This window comes from Mercenaria mercenaria, chromosome 3 (genome assembly GCF_021730395.1).
Source record: "Mercenaria mercenaria strain notata chromosome 3, MADL_Memer_1, whole genome shotgun sequence".
In the NCBI taxonomy this organism is placed as follows: Eukaryota; Metazoa; Mollusca; class Bivalvia; order Venerida; family Veneridae; genus Mercenaria; species Mercenaria mercenaria.
This window is the reverse complement of record NC_069363.1, coordinates 44899135-44924709: the sequence shown is the minus strand read 5'-3', so window position 1 is coordinate 44924709 and position 25575 is coordinate 44899135. Positions and strand designations below refer to the sequence as shown.

Below are 25575 nucleotides of genomic sequence, written 5' to 3'. Positions count from 1 at the left end.
CGGAAAGGGGTAGATAAAAGGGTCGGATGTAGGGGAAGGTGGAGTAAGGATGAATATTCAACAGGGAAAGCCAGTATTCCTGCAACGTCGCAGACAGGCATGTACAAACACACACACACACCCACAACTACCATGCACAGATAAGCAAACAGAAACGTAAGAAAAAACAAAACTGTGGGGCACCGCCCATAACAAACACGCACAAATACACATACACACACACACGCACATAGGCAGGAAAAAACAACAGTAGGACACTGCCTAAGGACGACCGGCGGTCAAATTATCGTAGGCACGATATTAATTTACTCATAGTAAAAAGAAGAGAGGCAGCCAACGGCAAGGAATGCGATAGGCGTAATGGTGGAAGTGAGGAGAAAGAGGAAAGAAACGCTAACAACAAACAAGACAACATACACAACACAAAGTACGAGACGGACTGAAAATAATTTGTAAACAGGGGCACCGCCTTGGAACGGTCAGTAACCTATAAAAAGTTCAATATAATTTTATCTTTTCTTTTCCTACCTGCTATGTATTACAACACCTGTACTTAAATAGGAAGTTTTGTAGCATTTTTACCATAACTGTGCAGAGAGTTTTATGTAAATCAATGCATAGAATTGACCAATTCTTGTTTGCTTATAAACCTATTGTAGTAATAAATATTAATTGCCTCCTATTTTTGCAAGGTCAGTTAGCAAAATTACCGTTCCCAAGGGAGAGGTATATTTGATATATGGCACTAAGCTTATTTTTGTTGCTTAATGAAGTATTGTGCCAGCATTAAAGATGTTTCATTTAAGTGCCATCAACGAGCTGTGTATCATTGCACCTTTGCATTTTTATTTAAAAATCTCCTATTTGTTCTGTAATAATCATTCGTACCGAACTTTTAAACTATCTCTTTTTCAGGTAATGTTCTGGCTCAAACTAACAATTGGATCTGATTATCTAACTCAACAACTCCAAAATGAGACTTTCATCTAATAAAAACAACGTTGTTTTTCTGCTACAGCCAAGCTACTCTCTTATCATAATCATTTGTTTTTTACAAGAACGTTACCGGTAAAGTGTAATAAACTGTAATTAAGAAACCTCATTATTTCAGAGGAAAACGCGGAATCAGAGGATGATTAACCATTACTAGGTACCTTGAAATGAACTCGTGCTGATGTCACAGAAAAAACGGACCATTTTTATTATAATTGCATGCCAGTACACGTAATTTCATGTGTATAAAAACGCACTATATCGTTGTTTCGCGTATTTCAAGAGGGTGTTTTTCATAATCTATAAAATACGTGATGTTGGTTTTATGATTCTGACAGATTGTCATGACGACAGTCATCTTTTACTGCTCACACTGCCATGAGTTCAGAATTGTCCTTAAAACAAGTATGTCAAGCAAGAAACATTACACATACACTGAGTGTACGTATATACATAGAGATAGACATGCTCTTCTGTTTTTTTGTCGTATCAAATTGACAAGCAAGCTTTGGTGTAGTTCAGATACTACATAAGAAGTGATTTCCAATTCTGAAATGCTGTGCAAACTAAAGTTAAGTTCTGCCCTTATGAAAGTACTTCTCGTGCCAGTTGCCGCTTAGTTATCATTGATTAACGTTGTTGTTTTGAAGACTTCATTTATTAGAAGAAAAATAGAGAAAAAATCAAACCCCGAGTGAGATGACATTCAGAAGTCGGTTACTGTAGCTTTACAAATGAGATGAATAATCACACGTTAGGAGAGGATGAAACCTTGAAAATACAAACGTTATGTTCTGGGGGAAGAGAAAGTAGTGTGAATTGAATAAACATTGTTTTCTTTAGGAAATTCGTCAATGTTCTTGAAGTGTAGGGACTATTATAAAAGACTTAAACGCCGTTGGCCAAACAATTCCAGTCAACAAGAGAACCAGTAGACCCAGATGTTGAAACTTCATAATTATACATGTAAAGTAGATTACCCCAACTGATTTTGGAGTCACTCCATCAAAGGTCAAGGTCACAGAGGCCTTATCATCGAAAACCGTTTCCAATCCATAACTTGAGATTCACTAGACCCAGATTGTTGAAACTTCATAGGATGATTGGACATGCCGAGTAGATGATCACTATTGCATTTCATTCATTAAGCCAAACATCAGTGTCTCTTTGATTTTCGCTCCGGTCCCCTATTGACTTCTTGCCTATTACTATTATGATTTGGGAGTGTATATTAAGTATAGGAGCCTTTGGACGAATTTACGAGGTCTAGTATAGGATTAGAAAGAAGAAATTTTGATGTTTCAGCAGGAAAAGTTTACATGCGATAAGAAGAATATTACTTATGTGGCTTTCAATATTCAATTTATTCGTTGAATAAATTTGATAAAATGCACTGTAGAGCCTTGAATTTTATTTTTTTTTTATTTTATTTGTTTAATAAATTCAGTACGAAAAGACACTTGTGTAATATCTCCTATTTAATAAAATACACATATAACGCAGACAAAGGCAAAACTGGACATCAAGAAAAAAAGACAAATAAGGGAACACAGTGGTGAACTGCCTTGGAACAGTCAGTGGAAAAGACGCCACTAAGGAACTAGAAGTAACCAAGTCATTTATACTTGCGCCAGTTTTTTTTATACAATATATATAACAATTATACTTCCCCGTGTTACAAGGATGTTATAACTGTAACATATTGGACAATACATAAAAACATACCCAGACACACAAAAATTAGAAGACAAAAGAATGGCAAAAATAATGGCAAAATTTAAGAGTGTACATGGCACCAGTAAGGTCACGTGGAGACTTTTCCAGCTTTCTGATGATATAGCAAGTCCCTTTTAAGTACTATTTGTTTTCAGTCACTGGCAGGCGCTTGTAATGGAACCAAAGACGTTTCCATCAGTCAGTTAGATTACTTAATCACATTTAAATTCATGTGTACTTTGCTGGCTTGAACTGAGTCTCTATTACCTCTATTGCCTTGGAGATAAATTACAACCAAACCATATATTAAATGGAATTTGATTTCAAATTTTCGTTTCAAGCTTAAAAGCTTTTCGGCAAAATACTTATTGTATCAAACGTTTCATTCGCAAAGAAGCTAACATTATCAAACGTGTCGTTCAGTAAGTCATTAGTTTTGTCCAGGATAACAGATTGTTGATCTTCACCATTTAATTATTGCCTGTGTATGTGTGTTGCAGGCATTGCAGCAAATGTTGCATTGCAGATGCATTGGAACATCAGAGTATAACATAAATATATCATGTCCTCCTTATCAAGAGTACTTTAGACAAGTAAATGGACCCGGAATATTTATAAATCGTCATCTAGTTAAAGGTTTAACCTTCATATTTTAAATTACAGAATCAGATACATGCAGCTAAGGGATTACATATAGCTTTAGTCAGATCAATTCAAAGTAATTATTTTGTAGGTTTTATCAGCGATATATCTGCGATACTTCTAATACGTAGTTAGACGTTATTGCATTAAACAACACGTTTTACAGTATATTATTCTGTCTGGGTTAAGTTTTGACAGTGATAATTTGATTTAGCTACAAATATTGATAGTTTTTATTTCCAGAAGCTCCAACCATGAGAAATCAATATTTGAGTTACCGAAACGTATTGTTTTTATTTGTATACGATTTAAACACTCCGTCAGCTTTGTTATCGTTACCGCAAGAATCAAACAAGCACAATTAAAATTACAGACACTTCCTGCGACAATTATTACTTTACTTTTTAACAATTAATGTAACATTTGTATCTTATAAAACGAAGTTATACAGATTATAGAAATGTTTTTCTTGTATATTCTTATTTTATAACTTTTAGCTTATCTTTACAAAGAAAATAATACCATGACTTTTAGAACATGTGATATTAAAGATTATTTGTATCACACACAATACATTTTACTGATGTAAAATGTTTATTATTAAGGTATTTGAATTTTAAGTAAGTCAACCGTCCTGCATGGAATTTTACAAAATACCAGTTTTATATTTATGTTACAAAACATGCTACAGTGCCAAAAAATCAAAATTAAGACAATAGAATATACATGAAGAACATTTATTACCTATTTGAAGATTTACAATGCTTTTAAGAGAGTCACCGAACGAATTTTGAGACATGACATTCAGAACGCCATGAAAACAGTATGACGTCGTCGTACATGGCGTATATTTTTATGTCATTTATGTCACTTTGCATATCATTAACTTAACACCATACATTTGAATATTTTAAAACAGTTTATTATGATTTTACTTGAAGATAATTTAACCATGCATGTTTGGTTTTATCACAGGCCTTTATCTGTACACCTCTATATCCTCATGGTGCATGGGTGCTTTGCAATTTTGTTGTCGTGACAACATAAATAACATTTGTTTGTTAGATACGGTAGTGTTTGAATAACTTTAGAAAACTTAATTACAATATACCATTTTCTAGTTTCTACATGAACACAAGAAAAACAATGCTTTCTCTTTATTTTAAACTATATGTTAAACATTAATTATATCTTGTCATTAATACAGATTTCTTTCATGGAACGGTCCAATTGTAACTTGACATACACATGTACATGTCATCATGTTTAACAATAAATTATTCTTCACGAAGAGGAGCTGGGAAATTAAACAAATAGAAACACATATATATATTCAATGCAGTTTACCACATCAATACAATATAAATCATAATTACATGGAAAGTGGTTACAAGGTTACCAAGGAGTGCAAAGGATACTTAAAAACCATTTTGTAGTCGTATTATTAAGTTTATTTCTTAAATTCTCTAACACAAATTGTTTTATTTTATTTTCCTGTTTGAAGTGTTGATATCTGTTTTCGGGTTTTCTACCCCCTACCCCTTCCTGTCCCCTTTTTCTATATTTTGCATAAAATGAATATGTATTTGCTGGATTTTTGAAGCAACCCGTCTTTAATGTTTTTCCGTTACAGATTCTTTTTGTTGTGGACCTACTTTGCAAATGCGTGGCTCTGAGGCTGTGTTTGTGGTGCTCTGTGCTTACCTATTATCTTTTCTTAATTTAGTGTTTTCCTGAAAATATAAATGTCATTGTACCCATTGTAAAAATGAAGATTTGTTTGAAATTCGTCGAGAAGCATGAAATAATAAAGATAAATGTACAAGAAAAAATACCTTTCTATATAGTTGCCGAAAACCTTGATTACCTGAAAACTAATTTGACAGACAGAACTATTAACAATTCAAGAACTGTGTTCAGATTCTCAGTATAGACGTACTTCCGGATATTGTGATAATACTCAGATGTTTTATCTGACTGAGGAATCATGATATGGAATAACTTCTCCCTTGTTTGAAAATAGACACTTTTAATTAAAATTTCATATTGGCATGTAAATCTATGTAAATAGAAACGATTAGAATTGATACTATTTCTTTGTTTGAATTAACAATTTGATATGTTATATTACGTACACGGTTAAATGTGGTTGCTCACTCAATTCCTTTATTTGTTTTTTTTCTGCCCTGCGTTGTCTGTATGTTTCACTTTATCTGTGTTTTTTTGTTTGTATAAAATATTATAAAGACCCTTAAATAGACAAGAAAGATTTTTTGTATGTACACGGAACAGTAGGAAGATACGTATGCAGTCGAGAAAGTATGACGATCTATATATGAGACGCGTCATGAGAAAAACAACATAGTGGGTTTGCGACCAGCATGGATCCAGACCAACCTGCGCATCCGCACAGTCTGGTCAGGATCCATGCTGTTCGCTAACAGTTTCTCCAATTCCAATAGGCTTTAAAAGCGAACAGCATGGATCCTGACCAGACTGCGCGGATGCGCAGGCTGGTCTGGACCCATGCTGGTCGCAAATCCACTATGTTGGTTTTCTCATGGCACGTCTCATATTAAGACGAATAACCATATCAGTATACATTCGAGAAGAAAACAAGACAGTGTGAAACATGTATTTGGACGACAAAGTATTGAATATCTGTTAATGCACAAGTAAGCGGGGTTTTTTTCCAGAATGAAACAGTACGCGGATATGTTTTCAGCTGATGAAGTATAGGTATTTAGACGAGCAAGTACTTGTATAAGTATGCATACGATATAGTATGAAGGCCTGTAAGCAAACGAAAAGGTCCATATGTAGACGGAGAAAAAAAAAAACTCGCGTTGTATAAAATTTCAGTACAATCGAATGATATTGCCGAAATACAGATCGGTCGTCCGGGAATTAAATGAACAACCCTCGTAGACGAGGAAGTTTTAATTATTTGTAGGGAGGTGAGAAAAGTAACAGATCTGTATGCCGACGAGAAAGCAATAAATATCTTTAAGTAAGCGATGAAGTATCAGGATGCGTAGGTAGATTAGAAAGTTTGAAATGTGGACGAGAAAGTATGTTTTTAGTAGACGAGAAAGTACGAAGATATGTAGTATGAGTGACCTAATTAGTTGGCAAACTATGATCAAGGCCCTTTATTAAAGAGCAAGTGAGACCTTCGGGTATAAGGGTATAAGGAACATGTTACTTCCAGATACGAAATGGAGAAATTCAAATACAATTCCTGGAGGTGATAACTTTGTATTGATTAAGTATATTTAATGACATTGGTTTATAACAGGACTGGGCACGGTCTAAGTATCACTGGTGTTTTATTGCATCATCCGAACTACTAGAGATGTTATCAGTGATCTAGACATTTATTTACATATTGAAAAATAGATTATGTTTTTGGTTTTTTAGATCTGTTCAAAGCAAGTAAAGAGGTATGGTGAATACTTCCCAGCAAATAAAAGAATACACCAGTTTCAAATTTCAGTGTTTTTCACCTACTTTTGGGGCACTAAGGAAGGTAAAAAGGGATTCTAGCTGATTTATGCACTTGATGGATGACTTCAAGCACATTTGGTTCCTTTCAGCCGTAACAACAGAGTTTTCTTCCTTCATACTGTAATAATCTATCGGTTGACGATGTTAATAAGAATATTAGAAAAGCAGAATCAACATACAATTGATTCAAAGCTCAAATGATTGCTAAGTTTAGGGTTTCAATGCAAAAAATAAATTTAGTATCTTAACCCATATCCTGCTAAATTTCTTAATATCCATCTTTCAATTTGGACGGTACCATTAACTGTTAAAAGGGGTGCTTACCAAAAAGATACTGACCGAATGGCAAACAGTGCAGATCTTGATCAGTCTGCACATCAACACTGGTCCTCGCCGCTTTTAGTTCTCAACGGAAGATGTCAAATAACGATACAGATACGGGTTTCATTTCGATATGGCAATAGTAAATGTCATGAAATACCATTCATTAAAGGACAACAATATTGTACGTCAACAATCTGTTGTCGTGACAAAGCTTTACAAAATTTGATCTGTTTTATGTAAAAGTCGTTTCAGAATAGAAATGATATAAAAGAAAGATATTATATTTAATTCGTACTCTTTGACTCTAGGCATCTTACTAGAAGTTTTTCAGAGGTTATTCCACGGGATTTCCTACCTTACTTAAACACTAATAAAAGTGTTATGTGTTGACATCACGTCGATCTATAAAATATGGCGCAATAGATATACGCCCAATTTCATCGGCTGTGCGAGGCGAAAAATACTTTAAAAATCACTCCGTAGACGCATAAGTTCTGCATATCGCTTTGACATATGTATATTTGGTTCTGTTATGATTGTTCATTTCCTGATTATCATTTTAGGACTATTTCACAAATATTCTACCCTACTAGTTACAAATGTCAAGAAACAAGAAACAGTTAAATGAATATTATTTACTGTTTAATCACAGTCTGGACGAATTGTGTGTTGATTCGTTATTTAGATTCTTCCAAAGAACAGGCATTTCCTAGGCGTTACAAACAAGGATAAGTAATCATAAAAGTAGAGAATGACTCCGCCAAACTCAACATCTATGTTTTTGCTTCCAACTGTTTTCGTGTTTTAAAGAATAAATGATCAAGTCCTCAAGAAAAATATTTCAATGCCTCTCGTCATATCTACGTCTAAAATATACTGTCTCACATCACCATCGCTTTAGTTATTTACAACAAGATCAAGATCTTTACTGTCTAATGTCTCATTGTGTATTTCAGGATTTCTAACCAAAAAAAAAAAAATGCGAAAGATGATTTGTCACACAGGTTACTATTAGCTACGATCTTCCAGGGATAACAGAAGTAAGAAAATGTATACTTTGTTACGTAGTCTTTAACATCACCAACGGTTTCAGTAATGATCAAACATATTTTAATTGTTAAAATCAGATCTTATATTTACACTCGTGACAGCGACACTTATACACGTAAACGTCTTATGATTTCGGTAAAGATGCTTGGTACCAGAATGAAACAAAAAATATTCTCTTGCTATCTTGGAACTTCAACTTCATACATGCCACCTATTACTATTAATTTGCTGACGTAGAAGTAGACGTAACGTCATGCTGCCGCGTTTCAAGAAATAGTCTTATGGACAGATTGTCTGTTTTCATGAGCTGAATTATATAATGAAATTTTTTAAACTGGAAATGAATTTTCCAGTCCTTAAAGCAAGATTTTCTCTGTTCATATCTGTATATTATTTGGTATGATTTACTTGAAAGCTTTTGTCTGCAACTTAAATAAACATTATTCTATATCAATTAAATGCCATAAAGGAATAAGTTCGAGAAATATTTCCAAGAAAGTAGATTATTATCACAAATGTAGGCGAAGACATATCCCATGTGACATAACATTACGAAAGCATATGGGAATATTGCCACTTAATAATGCGTGAACACTGGGAGGATCGGTATCGACTGGTTAATGGATTTTACTACTTGAACTTGGCCCTGATTGATTTTTAAGGCTTTCAAAACAAGTGTCTATAAATGTTTAAGTACAGATGAAATACAAAGAGTGGGTTTTTGTTTGGATTTATTTAAAAGCAAGTGGAATATTCGAGAGTAATTTGTGCACTTGAGTGACGTTATGAAACCGTTGAAACTTAGTACCTCGAATTACAAGGGATCAAGAGTTTTACTTCAAGATTACGAAACTTGACATAAAATAATATTTATGCACGTGTTTTCGGGACGAGGCTTGAAAATGCGTTCGAGATAAGTGTTATTTTGCGATATCTCCTAAAGTTAAAAGAATAATTCAAATGTCAAATGTCAAGAAACAGGAGATATGTAAATAGACATTATTTATTGCTTATTTGTTTTTTGCAAAATCGTGTGGTCCTAAATTCTTCTAAATTACATCATAGCTATGTGATAATTTCCAGAAATGTATTTACTAGACCGACTGTGTAAAAATGGTTTTACACCTTTAGCACTGAGCGAGCGAAATCATCGACCTTTTTAGACCTTCTGACATCACAGGCATGTCAGAAACAGAAGGCAGTGACCGGCAATCCATTCGATTTCAACCACATGACTATGCCATTATTAACAATATTTCTGTTTTGTAACCATTCATCTCGTATTCTTTGAAAAACTAACTGACAGTTTTCAAGTATGAGCCATTTTATAGGTGGTATCTCTCTCACAGAACACTCATTTTGGGCACGTACCAATCACTATCGCCAGTTTGATAGACTTATATTTCCATCTGCTGATTGATATAAATTTGAAAATTAGATAAAAGCAAGAGGGTCATGATGACCCTAGATCGCTCACCTGAATAATATGAGCTACATGTTTCTAATGTCAAACTGATGCTAAAATATTAAGAAAGTAGGTCATACTCATGGTCCCTGAAAGACAGTTTTAAGATTGGTGTGCAAAACTGTATCTGTCATTCAAATTTCAAGGCTGTATCTTAAAAAACAAGGAAGAAGGTCAGTACGTCAAGGTCACAGTCAAGTGATCCCTAATTACTTTGGGTCATCAGGTAATCATAACCAAACTGTCTAGGAAATATGATCAGATAATTTTTGAAGTATTTCTTCCTATATAACTCATATAAAAACTATGTGACCCTCGGGGCGGGGCCTCATTTCACCCCAGGGGCATAATTTGAACAATCATGTTAGAAAGCTACTAGGCAATACTACATACTGAATATCAAAAGCATAGGCATTGAACTTTCAGTAAAGAAGATTTTTAAATGTTTTTTCCTATGTAAGTCTATGTAAAACTTGGGACTCCCAGGGCAGGGCCTCTTTTTACCCCATAGGCATAATTTGAACACTCTTGGTAAAGGGCCACTAGGCAATGCAACATACCAAAAATCAAAAGCCTAGGCCTTGCAATTTCAGACAAGAAGATTTCTTTCCCTATATAAGTCTATGTAAAACTAGGGATCCCCGAGGCGGGGCCTCTTTTCAACCCAGGGGCATAATTTGAACAATCTTGGTAGAGAACCACAAGGCGATGCTACATACCAAACATCAAAGGCCTAGGGTCTTGAAGATTTGTTTTCCTATTTGTCTATGTAAAACTTAATAACCCCCCGGGGCGGTGCCTCTTTTCATCCAAGGGGCATAATTTGAACATTTTGGTAGAGGACCAAAATGCAGTGCTACATACCAAATATCAAATGCTTAGGTCTTTTGGTTTCAGACAAGAAGATTTTGTAAGTTTATTCCTATATAAGTCTATGTAAAACTCGGGACAGGGCCTCTTTTCACCCCCGGGGGGTGGGGGGCATAATTTGAACAGTCTTTATAGAAGATCATTAGATGATGTCACATGCCAAATATCGAGGCTCTATGCCTTGTGGTTTTGGACAAGAAGATTTTCAAAGTTTTCCCTTAATAAGTTTATGCAAACCATGTGACCCCCAGGGCGGGGACATATTTGACCCTAGGGAAATAATTTGAACACTATTGATAGAGGACCACTAGATAATGCTACATACCAAATATCAAAGCCCTAGGACCTGTGGTTCTGGACGAGAAGATTTTTTTTCCTTTCGGTTGCCATTACAACCAGAGTTCTATATGGAATTCAATTCTTTGAATTATTTTTAAAGAAGACCATCCGAGAAACATCCCTGTGAAGTTTTATCAAAATTAACCTGATGGTTTAGGAGGAGATGTTGTTTAAAGGAAAGTGTGGATGGACGGACGCCGGACCATGAGTGATCACAATAGCTCACCCAGAGCCTTTGGCTCAAGTGAGCTTATAAAAGTACTGGTAAAGAGAAATTTATTCCTACGCTCTAATGAATATGCCTGCGACTGATGCCACTGTTAGAAAAATCTGAATTTAAAAGACTTCAATTCTAATATAAATTGATGCAAAATTAATGAAAGCATCTCGCTGAAGTCAAGACGTTAGTAACGCCATCGATACATTATCACCGTGCACCGATTTAGTATAAGTGTCTGCTTTCGAGGAATCATAACTTCTGACTGCATAATCATAACCATGTCAAGTTTGCAGAATAGTTAGTAGAAAGGTTGCAATTTGTGATGATGTATTTCTCGTTTTGCTTCGTTAGAGTATCTAGAAGCTACAGACAAAGTATACATTATTATTCAACGACCCTCGTATCTGCTAACGTTTTCCTTGATTGCGTTCTGTGTATCCAGGATATTATTATAGATATTATTCTGTTAAATAATTCTGTTATAGCATTACAATTTTTCCTAAGCAGCCACAAAGAAAACCAAGAAAACAAAAGGAAATAGCATCAGCATACGGAAATTAATTTTTGAACATAATTGTATAGTCACCAGTTGAAATAATGGGTTTGCCCTAAACTAGAAAACAATGGGCAGAACATACATGTCGTGCTAAACTATCTGAAGAAATCGAAATGACTGAAATTACGGAAAGAATATTCATTTTCTAAAATACTACTGACCTAAACATTTCGGCATTCTAGATGATTTGGTATTACTAAATGCAGAATACAAATCCTGATTCTTTTCCTCGGCCCTAAACCTAAGACCTTTTGATCATGATTCAGTAGAAGGAAATTAGTAAGTATGTACTGTGAGTAAAGGTTTTTTTTTGTACTGCGTGAACATGTAAAAAAATGTCGAGAAAGTCATATGTTTTATATACATGTTTTCCTACAAAAGACCGATTGGTTGCAGGATATGATACATACATTTGTTTACATGTAAATTGCCTGATACAGTAGAAATAACTTACTCATTCAGGAAAGAAGAAAATAATACATACGTACATTGTATGTGTGACAACAATGACGAGCATGGCTTTCTTGTTTACTTCAATCATTGTTTTACAAAATGTGAACTTATATAATGCAGGTAAATATTTGCGTTTTTCTGTCATTGACATAATTTTTTTCTTAGTTGCTCCTTCATATACGTTTGTTAAGTAGCTGTAAACCTTAAACGCCTTCTTACAGAATTTAATGATTGTATATATCATTATAGATATACTTTATATTTTTGCTTTTTAAATAAAACTATTTTATGCTTATGTTTTGCACGAACTTTTGCTTTAGAATGATTAAAAATTGTATTCAAGTGTATATTTCAACAGTACTGAAAATAGATTAAAGCTGGAACTGAGTAAAATATGTTAACTTTTTATCAATATTCTACTGATTCTTTTTTCTGATAGCGATTGTCAAAAGAATTGCAATCGATATATAATTATATAGCTTCAACAGCGAACCTGATTTAAACGAATTAAATGATCAGCATTCAACGTTTCATTTTTTTTATGGAATTTTTATGAAAACCTGCCGGTATACAAAGCAGTTGCATAATGGAAGCAGAATACTACAAACGTCCGATTTTTAAAGAACGCAATTCACTCCGGGATAGGTACGTTCCGACGTAAGTCAAGTCTCAACGATACTATCACCGACAATTTTATCATGTGAATTCTCTCTACAGCTGATTTACACAGGAAAGTGTACTGGATTACGTGTTTTGTGAAGAAAACTAAGTTATACGGGAAAGACAGATTTCATAATGCAATATGCAATAGCAGTATGACTTGTTAAGACTACATTGCGAAAAATCTACTCTATATTACCTGCGTAAACTTGAACCGAAAGTAAAATTTAGCTAGATATATTGATTTCACATTGATGAGCAATTACACACAAGTACAATCAGTTAAATGCTGTCACTTGTAAATGCTTTGCTGGATCTACATTTTACTATCTTCAATATCTTGTCATATTCACTCATTTAGCTTATAAACGTACATTTTTCATTTTGATGCAAGCTCTACACGAGTGTTGCAACGTCTCATCGAAAATTAAAACACTGTGACAGTTTCTCACTTACGGTGTTACTAAGTATCAACGACGGAGATTTCATTTGAGGAAGAAAACATACGCATTGAATACAAGATATATGTACAAAACTAATAAGTTCAATCATTTACCAGACAAGAGATGATAAAAAGGGTATTGCATTGTATAAAGCGCAAATATCTAAGCATTTCCAAGCCTAGATCCTCTCACAAATTCATTTTATCTGTCAAAGGACTTTTTTCTTCAAACTTCAAATAGCTGCTGTATATATTATGACATCTATTATGAATTCTTAGGGTACCGGACCCTTTGTCAATGAAGTTGCTGTTTTAAGTTAAAAAAAAACAAAACGAAAATTATTAATTAACTATGATGCAACTGACATGATAAAAGTTCATAAAAGATAGGTCACCTTGGTGATCAAGACCAGATGTCACTTAATTAGACCAGATCATAAAAGTTACTGAAACATATAAGATGTCTTTGATGTGACTAACTTTAATGCCCTTCGGTCATCAATGCCGTAACTAGTACGCACTCGGATAAATATATCACGTGACGGAGATGTTTTGTAAATCAAAAGTAAACATATCACATGATATCTAAATTTTTTATAAAACCTATAAGAATATTCTTTGGAACTTTGACGGACATTTCCTTTAAAACGATGTTCATATTGATATAAGTTCTTAATTCGTATGATCTGGATCAAATCAAGAATTTAAATTACAATTGGAATTTATTTACCTAAGGAAAATATCTAATATATCTCAAGGTTTATATTCTGGTCCATTTTCATATTCTCAGTATAATCGACAGAAACCATTACCCTTTTAATTTATAGAATAATGATAATAACCTTAAATTCCGCAAAAAATGAATAAATCATGGTCTTAGAATGTAAAGTGTAAAAAACCTCTTCTCTCTGTTAAATTTCACGGCTGCGGTCACCACACCATCACTTTAATATCATTTTTAAATTTAGAATTAATTTTAAAGAAATCAATATAAATAAAAATATATCTTATTAAATAAAATAAAAGCTATTTGATTACGGAATGAATTGATCCCCATTTGGGTATAACTGGATTCATAATCAAAGGAGGGATTGTGTAACTTTAGTATGGGTGACTGTTGGGACTATATAGGTGTGCGTGTTGGGGTGGGGAATGGTATGTCAGTTGGAATAAATGTTACCCCGTCGACAAATCTTTATTTTTTAATTTTTAAAATCCATTCTTCAACTTCTCTTCATTAAACTTTTAATTTTAAGTTCGACTTACCACCTTATGAACACATCTTCGGATGTCTCTAAATTGTCTTTTATACTTTTATTATGTGTAAATATTGAGTTTTGCGCAACCCGCGGCTAGAGGGCATGGACGGTAGCATGCATTTACACTACTGTCCATGAACAGGCTCAGTCAAACCGAGCTTGCAACACTGTTTTTGTCGTGTTGAACGACCTGTGGAGTTTCCACGTTTTCTATTTTAATGATATTATCATGTAAGCTAATTGCGACAGGTTGTTAGTTCTGTCAGATCATGTTATTATATAAGGAATATCCGTGCAAACATAAGCTTTTTAACTTGTTGGAGAAGATCAATTTCCTATTTTTCTTTAACCTAAATTTATCGAGATGAAAGATCAACACTGCTGAAAAATATATTACTGCCTGTTTAGTATCAACCCATTATTATCAGTTAAAATGCGCGTTAGTTAAAATATCTCTCATTTTCAGCAAGGCAGTTGTGGATGTGCAAAGACTTACATATATTCTCCTTTGTCCTGCAGTGTTAATTTATTATAATACAGACTCATATTGATGGAATATAATTAAGTGTGATACTTCTTTAGTATAGTTTATATTGTGCGGTCATGTCTTTTGCCCTAGAGTGCATATGCGCAAAATTTACTACCGTTGCTAAGGATCGCGCAAAATGTAAATCCCTCTTTAGAGTCAGGTACCTCGCAGGTCATTGTGGTAAAATATGTAAAAGTGTTGGGTAAACTTTAACAGCAAGCATTTTATTTCACTATGCATGTATCTACTTCCCCTAGTCGTCAAATCTCTCATAACAATTGATTAATAGTTAAAAGTTTTATGGCGCACTGCTCAATTTAGCTAAGACACATAATGTTTCCTAATACTAGTATCGATCATTTTTCATTATCCAGCATCCGCCGCCACCTTCAGTTTCTACACCTTTCTGTTTACACTTTTCTGTTTATTTTTTCATTTTTTTTACATTTCTCTCATTTAATTTGTCATGTCTTATCCGGATTGTAAATATCTCTCGTTCATCCTCAACCCCCGCCCACCCACTCCCCCAACGCCGCCACTCACAACCTGCTATCCTTCCACCTCTTCCTAATTTGTTTTCACATTTCTTACACTAACTTTTAACATTGTTTCTCATTCCCTCATACTTACCTCTCAACGCCCACCAACTCCGACTTCCCCAACGATCTGAGTGTTTTAATCTCTCACACTTGCTTTACTTATATCATATGATATTAATATTTTGGTGAAAAAGTAATTCAAAGGTACTAGTACATTAATAAGTTGTAAATTGTAGAATATGTTGATTTAGACTGTACATATAGTAAGTGTTGTAATTCATATTATGCATAAAATTAATCAATATTGAATTGTTCGATTATTTTTGGATATCTTATATACGTAGTAATCTGTTAGAAAACAGAAACGAAATTACTCCTATAGTCTATACGCTATGTCGGTTAGTCACACGATGTAGTAGGAATGTAAAATGGAACATTTTACATGAAACAGACATTATATTACTCTGGTCTCGCGGGATTCGTGTGTCTCTAAAGAGTAGCTCACGAGAAAGAGTTCGGATGTGAAATAGAACTGATTTGTTATTTTCTAAAGAAAATGGATTTACTTGTGTAGTGTCTTTGGATCTCTAAAGCTTAAGTCATGCGACAGAGTTAGAATTTAGAATAAAGGTAATTCAGCTGTATGTTATTTTATGATCAATACCAGTTACAATAGAATAGGTTGGTTATGGATATTTTATATACATATTTATCTGCTTGAAAATACATATAAAATTACTTGTATAGTCTGTTATTTATCTTCAGTTTTATTGTCGTTTTCCATAACATCAAATATTTTACTGTAAATAAATAATGTTGGCATCTTCACTTTTAACAGTTTTCGTATGGGACTGTTATTACTACTTTCCTTCGGAGAAATAGCGAGTTTTCTAGAACCATCGACTTACACTGGCAAGGTCAAAGGTTACATTTTTACCTTTGAATGGCACGTTTTCATTATTTTGACGTCTCATCTGTGTAAAACAAATAGTCACATTAAAGATTGAAAGTCTGTAAAGGTTACATGACATATATGATACTTTACTCATTTGTTACGTTGCAAATCTGTAATAATATTTAAAAAAAAAACATCGATGAGAGCTTGTAACATATGATAGTGTCATCGTTTAGAGTTTGCAACATATTCTATTAGACTTCGTAACATTATAAAGAATATCTACGAGCTTTATTTTTAAACTACATGCAAAATAATGATTGTAAGATCACTACTGACAACAATTTATTATCTCATAACATCTACACATATAATTGTCGGAAAATATAAGCGTTATGTTTAGTTTTAATATAACGTTCATTTCTTTAAATTGTAGTATGCATGGTCTGACTGGGTGAAATATAAATCAACTGTTGATATACTATGAGACCAATTGGTAACAAGGAATGTTATCTGACCATGTCCGTTGTTGATCTTTTCTTTTGTTTTGAAATTAAGTATTGTTGTCATGTTGTAGGCATATGGAGCGGTACAGTAACATAATTGTTGAGATACCATATCGTGTGTTGTTGATATTTTGCAACACGATATCGTTTAAGACTTGACTTACGTTGGAACGTGCAATTACCCAAACATAAATGCACACAAAAGACATAAAATACATTCGCGCATATATATATATATATATATATATATATATAGTAGAGAGAAAATAACGAACACGTACATGCCACTAGTCCACTAACTCAATAAGAATTGTTTCGACGCTGCTTTATATGCACGCCCGAATTGTATTACACATTCGTACTGGTTAAACATTTGCATATATTTATATACTGAAATCTCTATTTTCATGTCTCACAAATCAGTAGTTACATTTTAGACTTTTTAACTGATTGGGAGTAGAGAAGCTATATTTTCTCTCTCTGAAAGTTAACTGGATCTCGAGGATACATTGAATATATAGAGATAGCTTGCATTAAGGGATATAATTAAATTCAGAACAGCTGACTTACCCATACGTGAGATCCTATATTTATATAATTTTTTTATATATACATACAGCTTGAACTAAACTCATTTTTATGACAAGGAGATACATAGTGATGTGATTATAAAAGGTAAGAAGAATAGAATAATACCTTAAGTTTTTTTTTAGGTGAATGTCCAATCGACAACTGCAGACATTGCACATCTCTCAGTGAGTGTTCTGTATGCGACGTTGGCCGCTTTGGTAGGAAATGTGAACACAATTGTCGAGCAGATTCTTATACATGTCATCTTTGTAGTGATTCCTTTTTAAAAGCATTTAAGTCAGAATCTGCTTGTTTTGATTGCCAAGAACGGGAGTATTTTTCAAATGATAAATGCCACTCTTGTCCACAAACATGTGTTTCTTGTGTTGCCTCAGACAAATGTATTGATTGTAAAGCCGGATATTTTGGACCAGCCTGTCAGAATATTTGTCCCCAAAACTGCAATGCGTGTTCCAAGCATGACTTGTGTACCACTTGCAAAGAAGGTTGGGTAGGTAGTATGTGTCAATGCAGTCAAAATTGTGTTCAAGAAGGCGACGTGCTTGAATGGTGCAGTATAAATGGGACATGTTTAAAAGGATGTATTAATGGAAAACGGGGAAGAACGTGCAATGACAACTGTCTGAAAAAAGAAATCTGCCACAAGTGTGATCAGTTTTCAGAACGTTGTTTGGAATGTTCTGATGGACTATATGGAATGAATTATTGTGACCAGAAGTGTGACCGGTGTATGCCAAACGGTAAAGGGGATATCAATTGTAGCATCGAGACTGGGGAATGTAACAATGGGTGTCTTGATGGATTCTTTGGTCGCAGATGTGACAGAAAATGTGCATACTGTATGCCATTGTCTGAAGATTCTGATGAGAAAAAATGTGACATTGATAACGGAACATGTAATAACGGCTGTATTTATGGATATCATGGCAGTAGTTGCGACAAAAAGTGCGGACATTGCTTACCAGATAGGGAAGGTGTGGTTAAGTGTGCTATTGACACTGGAGAATGTAATACTACTTGTATCGACGGTTTCTATGGCCAAAACTGTGACAGAAAGTGCAGTCGGAACTGTTTTAATTCGAAATCAGACTCAGCTAGATGTGATAAAGAAACAGGAAGCTGTTTATTTGGTTGTGTACCAGGCTGGTACGGCGAAATTTGTGAAACTCTTTGTAGCAGTACGTGCTCTAAAAAGTCTTGCAATCAACTATCGGGCAAATGCGACAATGGATGTATTACTGGCTGGTATGGAGACAGGTGCAATGAAATTTGCAGCATTTCATGCTTTAATAAATCATGTTCCCATCAGTTAGGACATTGTAAACATGGATGTGCTGATGGGTATTTCGGCGAAAGTTGTGAACACGTCTGTATTGGCAATTGCAAGGACGATATTTGTGACAGACAGACTTCACTTTGTTTGACCGGATGCGATACGGGATATGAAGGGACGTTTTGTAATGAAAGTAATATATTTTAGTACATGGTTGTTTTATGCTCGTAATTATTAAGAATATTAGTAATATTGACATCGTGTTTAGAACTATATGAATTAGACAAATAGTATTCCCAAACTGTCGTTATATGCTTTTACAAACAATTTTTGAACCAAAGTTAAATAATAAATAGTTTGCTACCGGTATTATTACAGTAAATAAATTTGTTTGTATTTTAATCATTGCTTAATATATTCCTTCCTGACACTATTTTGCCTTTTCAGCAATGCAGACAGATTTCGGTCCTGTTGTTATAGGAACTGTTAGTGGTTTTGCTGCAGCTTTAACATTATCATTTGTTATTGTGATGACTTGGTGTGCAATAAGGTTTGTACTGTCCTTTGGTTAATATACTTACCTCTAACTGTACTACTTCATACACTTGATAGCATTTCTCTCTAATCAAAAGCAGGTCTGTTCAAATACCATCAATAAAAAAATAATTTATTGTTTCTTCATATGAAACTAACTATTATGCACATAACTATCTCTTTTCTGCGGAACAGTGACGAATAATTTCCTTGTGCTGTTTAAATCATGAAAGAAGGAAGATAAGCCCTTGTTAAGTCGAAGATGACTAACTGTCGCTATAATTACAAAAACGAAACTGTGAAATAATATTCTGCTGCTTAAAGATGCTCTCAGTACAATACAAACAATTAATAATCAGTGCCACATAAGCTTTGTTTAACTGAGATCAATTCGCAATCTTGAGTAAGGGATTATATTTCAACTCCTTGTCACTGGCAATAGTGTAAGACTAAAGCGGGAGACGACAAAAAAAACCAGCTATAGAATTCTCACTTGGAACTAAAGTGCATTATAAGATAACTTACATACAACTGAATATGATTAGATCCGTTTATTGGGCAGAGTACTGATGCATGGTTCGAACAATGCGTACTAATTACTACAATTAAATGTAACACAGAAACCGAGGGGCACTGTTAATTTGTACTGGTGGCTGTGTTGTTTTTAATATGCACATCCTGCCACATTAAAATGTGACCAAACTATGGCTCATTATGAAAATCGTCTTAAGTGTTCAACATATTGCTTTGTAGGTTTGCTCTTTGTGCTAAGCGCTGTCATGGTGTAATTGCATCCAACAAAGTTAATATTGAGCCAGTTTACGTTGAACTTTCTGAAGACGAACACGGTAAATAACTGTTTATAAGATCTAAACATTATGCTCACTATGTTAAAAATAGAATATTTCGGTTGTAAAAATAAGCAGGTCATGCCAAGTTTACATTTTATAGTCATTTCATCTTTTGTATGAACATTTATGAAGTGACCTGCTACAGTTATTCTAAAGGTAATAAGTTTTCAAGTTAATGCAGGAACTGGAATAACTATACATCACCATTTATAAGAGAACAAGCAGGGCACTTTTCAAAGTGTGGTCAGGGTCGACGTAAATACATGGAGCGTTTAAAATGATAACTAACTTCTCTTAGTAGAATATTTATTCAACGTATACTTAAAAGTTAGGTTTATTATTCAAAGTGTAGTCAGGGGCGGTGTAGATACATGGAATTCTTGAAACGAAAACTTAATTATGTAACTGGTTACATTTATACAAACGATATTTGTTCGGCTTCACGTGTATTTAACTTGTTTTGAAAGATTTAAAGTATAAGAAATGTATATGGTAAAAATGCCTTGCCTAACAAATTGTCCGGAAAACAATTTGGATAGTTCTATAGCACCATTTGTAAAGAAAATATTGAAACCGCTTTTTATATATACGAGTCCTGTTTCTTTATAGACGACATCATGGAGACACATTTCACTGCCGAGAATTTACATGTGGAAGTTTGTACAAATTCTTAACTTGGAACTATGCATGAATGTGGGAGTATAGCAAATATCAACGAAACTTACGACACTCCTGCTTACAGGAAAAGTAAAACAAACTGTTACACTGAAACTGCATCTATTTTAGCTGATACGGCTGGGAAACCACAATATGTCAATGTATTGAACCTGAATATCAACCCTGACGAATCTTACAGAGGTCACGAAATTCCAGTTTCTGTAAACCACAACACATCAGTATCCAGCGCAAGCACTTCAATGACATGTGGGTATCATAAAATATGAGGCTTTGGTGCAGATCTATTACGTTCTTCCGAAAGTGTATGTGTCAGTGCAATGTCTTCAAATGAAAACCATATTGTTTACGATGTTCCTGAAACTGTCGTTGTTAGACATAGGAAGTATCGAAGGGCAGCGTATACCGGTGGTTGCATTTTGACACAAACTGAAAAAAAATCATTCGGAACAGACTAGAACTTGAGACACATGCAAATTGAAGCAATCATAGTGAATGAAAATGATAGTTGTAATTACTTACACCCAGTAATATGATAATGTAATAATAAACTTTGACACAAGTTAAGACTTTGCTATTTACAAAACAGAGACAGTTTCGTTTAGCAATCATTGTACTGATTGCACCAGATACAAAAAAAAAAAGATTTAAAATGATTTTTTTCTCTGTATCAAAGTTTTACTTGAAAACCATTTGTTTGCATGTATGTTTGCTTAGAGTCGCGATTGGTTACCAATAATTATTTCATCATTTTAAGTTTGAAAGTGTGTGCACGATGTATACAGGATGACTAGCCGTAACATTCATGGTGTAAATAACCCAAAAAGAACACGACTTTGAGTTCAAATTCATATTTGCAATGTCATTAGTATTTTCGCTAAGAGAAGTCAAGCATCCGGTGACTTTTTAAACCATCTTCTTCATTATCCTTTCGTTTTTTCCCATATATTACCCTGGATATCTCAAGTTACTTGGACATGTCACTTGGTCACTGTGTATCATCATTTTCTTTTCCGTGGCAGAAAACTCTCTTTAAAATGTCAAAGCATTTCTTATCTCTGACCGATTGTTAAATGTGGTTAAAATGGTGTTTAACAACATTCCTTCCTCGGTTAACCAACTACAAACCTTGCTCAAGTTATTATGATTCATTTTCTTTGGTAGACGTTCTATTTAATTCTTGAAACAATCTTTATTTAAAACAAAACAAGGCTGCTATGGGTGACTCTACTTTTCCCAGTACGGATCTATGGAACATCTGGCTTCCAACATTTTTTTACTTTACCCTCTTGCGTGATTTTATTACCCTATGAGGTGCTAAAACAGAAAGGAAAGTATACCAAGTTAGCTAACGTTTTGATTGCATATAGCTCTAGAAAGCTAGAGCATTTTGCTCTTCATCCACTTACGACTGTGTCACTTAAGATTGATTACGGTCACTATTTTCATATAGAACTAAGTATCATGCTCCAAGGGTCTCAGAACAAAACGAACATAAAGAATAGATATGCCTGGATGGGTATGCATGATTTGATCCCCCCCCCCCCCCCCCCCCCCCCAACGCATTACATCCATTATGTCTGGCAATGATTACTATTAAATATTTTTTAATTCTCACACTTGATCATGTTCTAATTTTGCTTCTTCAAAATAAAATGAATAAAATCATAGGCGCTATTAGTAGTCATTTTGTATGAGTTATATACAGTTATATACAAACTGCTTAAAATGAATACATCAATGACGTTTGAAGACTATGAATGGATGGGAAACATCACATTGCAAGGTCAGAGAAAAGCTACCTCTGAAGTACGTGTTTTTGTTTTTGAAACACTGTTAAATAAAAGTAATTGAAAGCATTATTATTAAGAAATATACAATTTTATGCTTCTTAAAATTGTCAGCCCCAAATGACGAAGGAGCCTGAAAACTTTGCTAAAGATGATTTTAATATAACACCATCGCTTGCTTAATTATTTAGTACATATTTTATAACATACAATGTCAGTTCAGCTGACAAACAGTAACATGTCAACTTTTTTCGCATGTGTTCGTCTTGTGCCATTCAAAGTTAAGCTTTCAAAAACCTATTAATTTCTGCTTTAGCTTTTTTAACTAAATCACGTTATTCTAATATGACTAGCAATGCTTAAATATTCACAACGATATCATGCTGACGTCTGTCACGTCGACGTGTTATTTAGCTTTCAAATTTTGTCAAATATTTTACTGAAGGTTTAGGAGTATATCATCAAAATAAAGAAATATTTGAGAAATGAAAATCATCTTTACCAGCAATCTATCCGACGATTTCATGTTCTGCCGTACTGTCCGTTACGATAGATACTTATACTATTCTTAAAAGGTTGCCTCGTTTTAGAAATGAATGCCATTTGTAAAGAGTGAAATTTCAATACTGGGATGTTATTGCAAATGCATAGAAAATACGATATATAATAGCTCTTCGAAAATGGCGAGATTTTAAAGGCGCTGTACTGTCCGAAAGTGTGGCCTTTTTATGCAGTCCGTTTCCAGAATTCAATGTTTATATCAGTATACTGACAAGTGTTTTGTGGAGTAATATACATGTTTTATATGCTGTTCTATTTTCAGGTAAATAAAACGCTTTCTTTCTATGATTTTGTGTTATTTGAATTGTTTTCTCAAAAGGTAAAGCATGTATACAACGAAATTATTATTATCATTATACCAGATTTATATAGCGCCCTTTTCATGATCAATTTCACGTTCAAGGGCGCTTTACATAGTTCAAATGTCACGTAGAACAATTGTCTTGATTAATTCACACACACACACACGCACGCACACACACACATACACACACACACACATACAGTAGGTTATTTGCTTTGCAGAATAATTCACCATCATTTGTGCCCTAATGGAATGCAAGACGTATTACCATTTCCGTTGCTGACGTGTATAAACAAAGGAGCGTGACGACCTACCTTTTGGTGCCACATTTGCGCAAATAAATAGTTCTGACATATTTGATCTAAATTTTACAATAAAAGACATATTAGAAGGCGGTTATACGCCGTACGAAATAATTTAACACGGGCTGCGCCCTCGTGAGATTATTACGCCCGACGAATAACCGCCCATCGTGTATAAGTGGAGTTAAAACACGGTTTTGCTATAAATTATTTCATAATTTTTTTCAACAATATTTTTGTGCTTGGCACCCGCCGTAATCGCAAGACCATTTGTTTTTATTTTCATTATTGTGTAGTTATGATACGTGTGGGTTAGGCAACGTACATGCAGAATAACATATATCTCGAGCACAAAGTAGGCGATTCAATAGAAAACAAAAACAAAATAAAACATAGATTGTTTACTGGAGTATGCTACAATATCGACAGGCTCATTTTCACGTAAACTTAATAAGTATTTACGAAAGATGGCCGGGATTAGAAAAAACAAGGTGAGGCAAAAGGATATGCCGTGTTTGTTAAAATAACAAGCTGGTGTTATTTGAAATTAAATATTCTCTTCTGATGGTGGGGCCTCCGTGGTGGAGTGGTTAAGGTCGCTGACTTGGAATCACTTTCCCTTATCGATGTGGATTCGAGCCTCACTCGGGGCGTTGAATTCTTCATGCGAGGAAGCCATCCAGCTGGCTTACGGAAGGTTTGTGGTTCTACCCAGGAGCCCGTTCGCGATGAAATAATGCACGGAAGGGCACTGGGGTCTTCCTCCACCATCAAAGCTGGAAAGTCACTATATGACCTATAATTGTGTCGGTGCGACGTTAAATCCAACAAAATCAAATAAATCTTCTGAAGGTAAACTACATTAAACCACATTATCCGATGAAACTGTTTTGAACTGGTATGCTAATAACTTCTTTAACCTTTACCCTGCTGATAGCAAGTTATTCTGCCTTTGAGACCAGTGCAGACCAAGATCAGCCTGCATATTGGTGCTGATTATGGTCTGCACTGTTCGCTATTCAGTCAGTAAATTTGCAGTGAACACTGCTTTGAATAATAAATGGTTTTGCCCAAGTTGGATGATGGACCAGTCCATTTTAGAAATTTAGCAGGGTAAAGGTTAAATAACTTTTGTCATGAATAAATATATTATTTACTACATAGAACACACTTCTACGGAAGAGCATTAGTGCCAGGTGCGTTGTATTTATTAACCCGAAATTTTGAGATACTAACTCCAAGTTTCGACTTAGTAACTCGAGTTAATAACACGAAATTTCGACTTCGTATCTTGCCCTTTTATCCGCAAAATTTGAACGTCTGTCCGTCGGTCAACGTCCAAAAATTAAATGTAATCGACGACTTTTGACTCTTCGAAGTGGAATCATCTTTCTACACATCTATATAGTGTACCTTGTAGCGACTTGAACATATACTACCATTTACATGTATAGTATGTTCATGAGGTAGGGGCTCGAACTAGGTCGAAAAACCTTCCAGATATGGTCAAAATAGTGAAATATTCTAAGTTTTAATACTTCCCGGTCACCTTCTATGACCTCTCCTCAAAATCTAGATCTATCCTGGTACTCAATCTTGGTCAGACTCATTACTACACGTAAAATAGTGATATTTTAAGAGGCTAAACACTGTACCTCTCTGCCTGCTAGAACATGAGGCTAAACACTGCACCTCTCTGCCTGCTCGAACATGAGGCTAAACACTACAC

General features: G+C 34.4%; 1 protein-coding gene across 3 annotated transcripts in view; it reads left to right on the top strand.

Moving 5' to 3' along the window:
- The window catches only part of LOC123524922 (multiple epidermal growth factor-like domains protein 10), a 69419-nt gene extending 45891 nt beyond the window's left edge, over positions 1–23528 (top strand). The window contains exons 2-8 of one of the 3 annotated variants that reach the window (XM_053538327.1): positions 6772–6978; positions 8139–8222; positions 12145–12255; positions 17679–19022; positions 19277–19379; positions 20117–20211; positions 20824–23528. In XM_053538327.1, the coding sequence (XP_053394302.1) occupies positions 12189–12255; positions 17679–19022; positions 19277–19379; positions 20117–20211; positions 20824–20888 (1674 nt within the window). In that variant the 5' untranslated portion in view covers positions 6772–6978; positions 8139–8222; positions 12145–12188 and the 3' untranslated portion in view covers positions 20889–23528. The remainder of the gene's footprint in view (positions 1–6771; positions 6979–8138; positions 8223–12144; positions 12256–17678; positions 19023–19276; positions 19380–20116; positions 20212–20823) is intronic. The other 2 variants (XM_045303538.2, XM_053538328.1) reach the window with 2 other exon arrangements.
- Positions 23529–25575: the final 2047 nt, after the last annotated feature.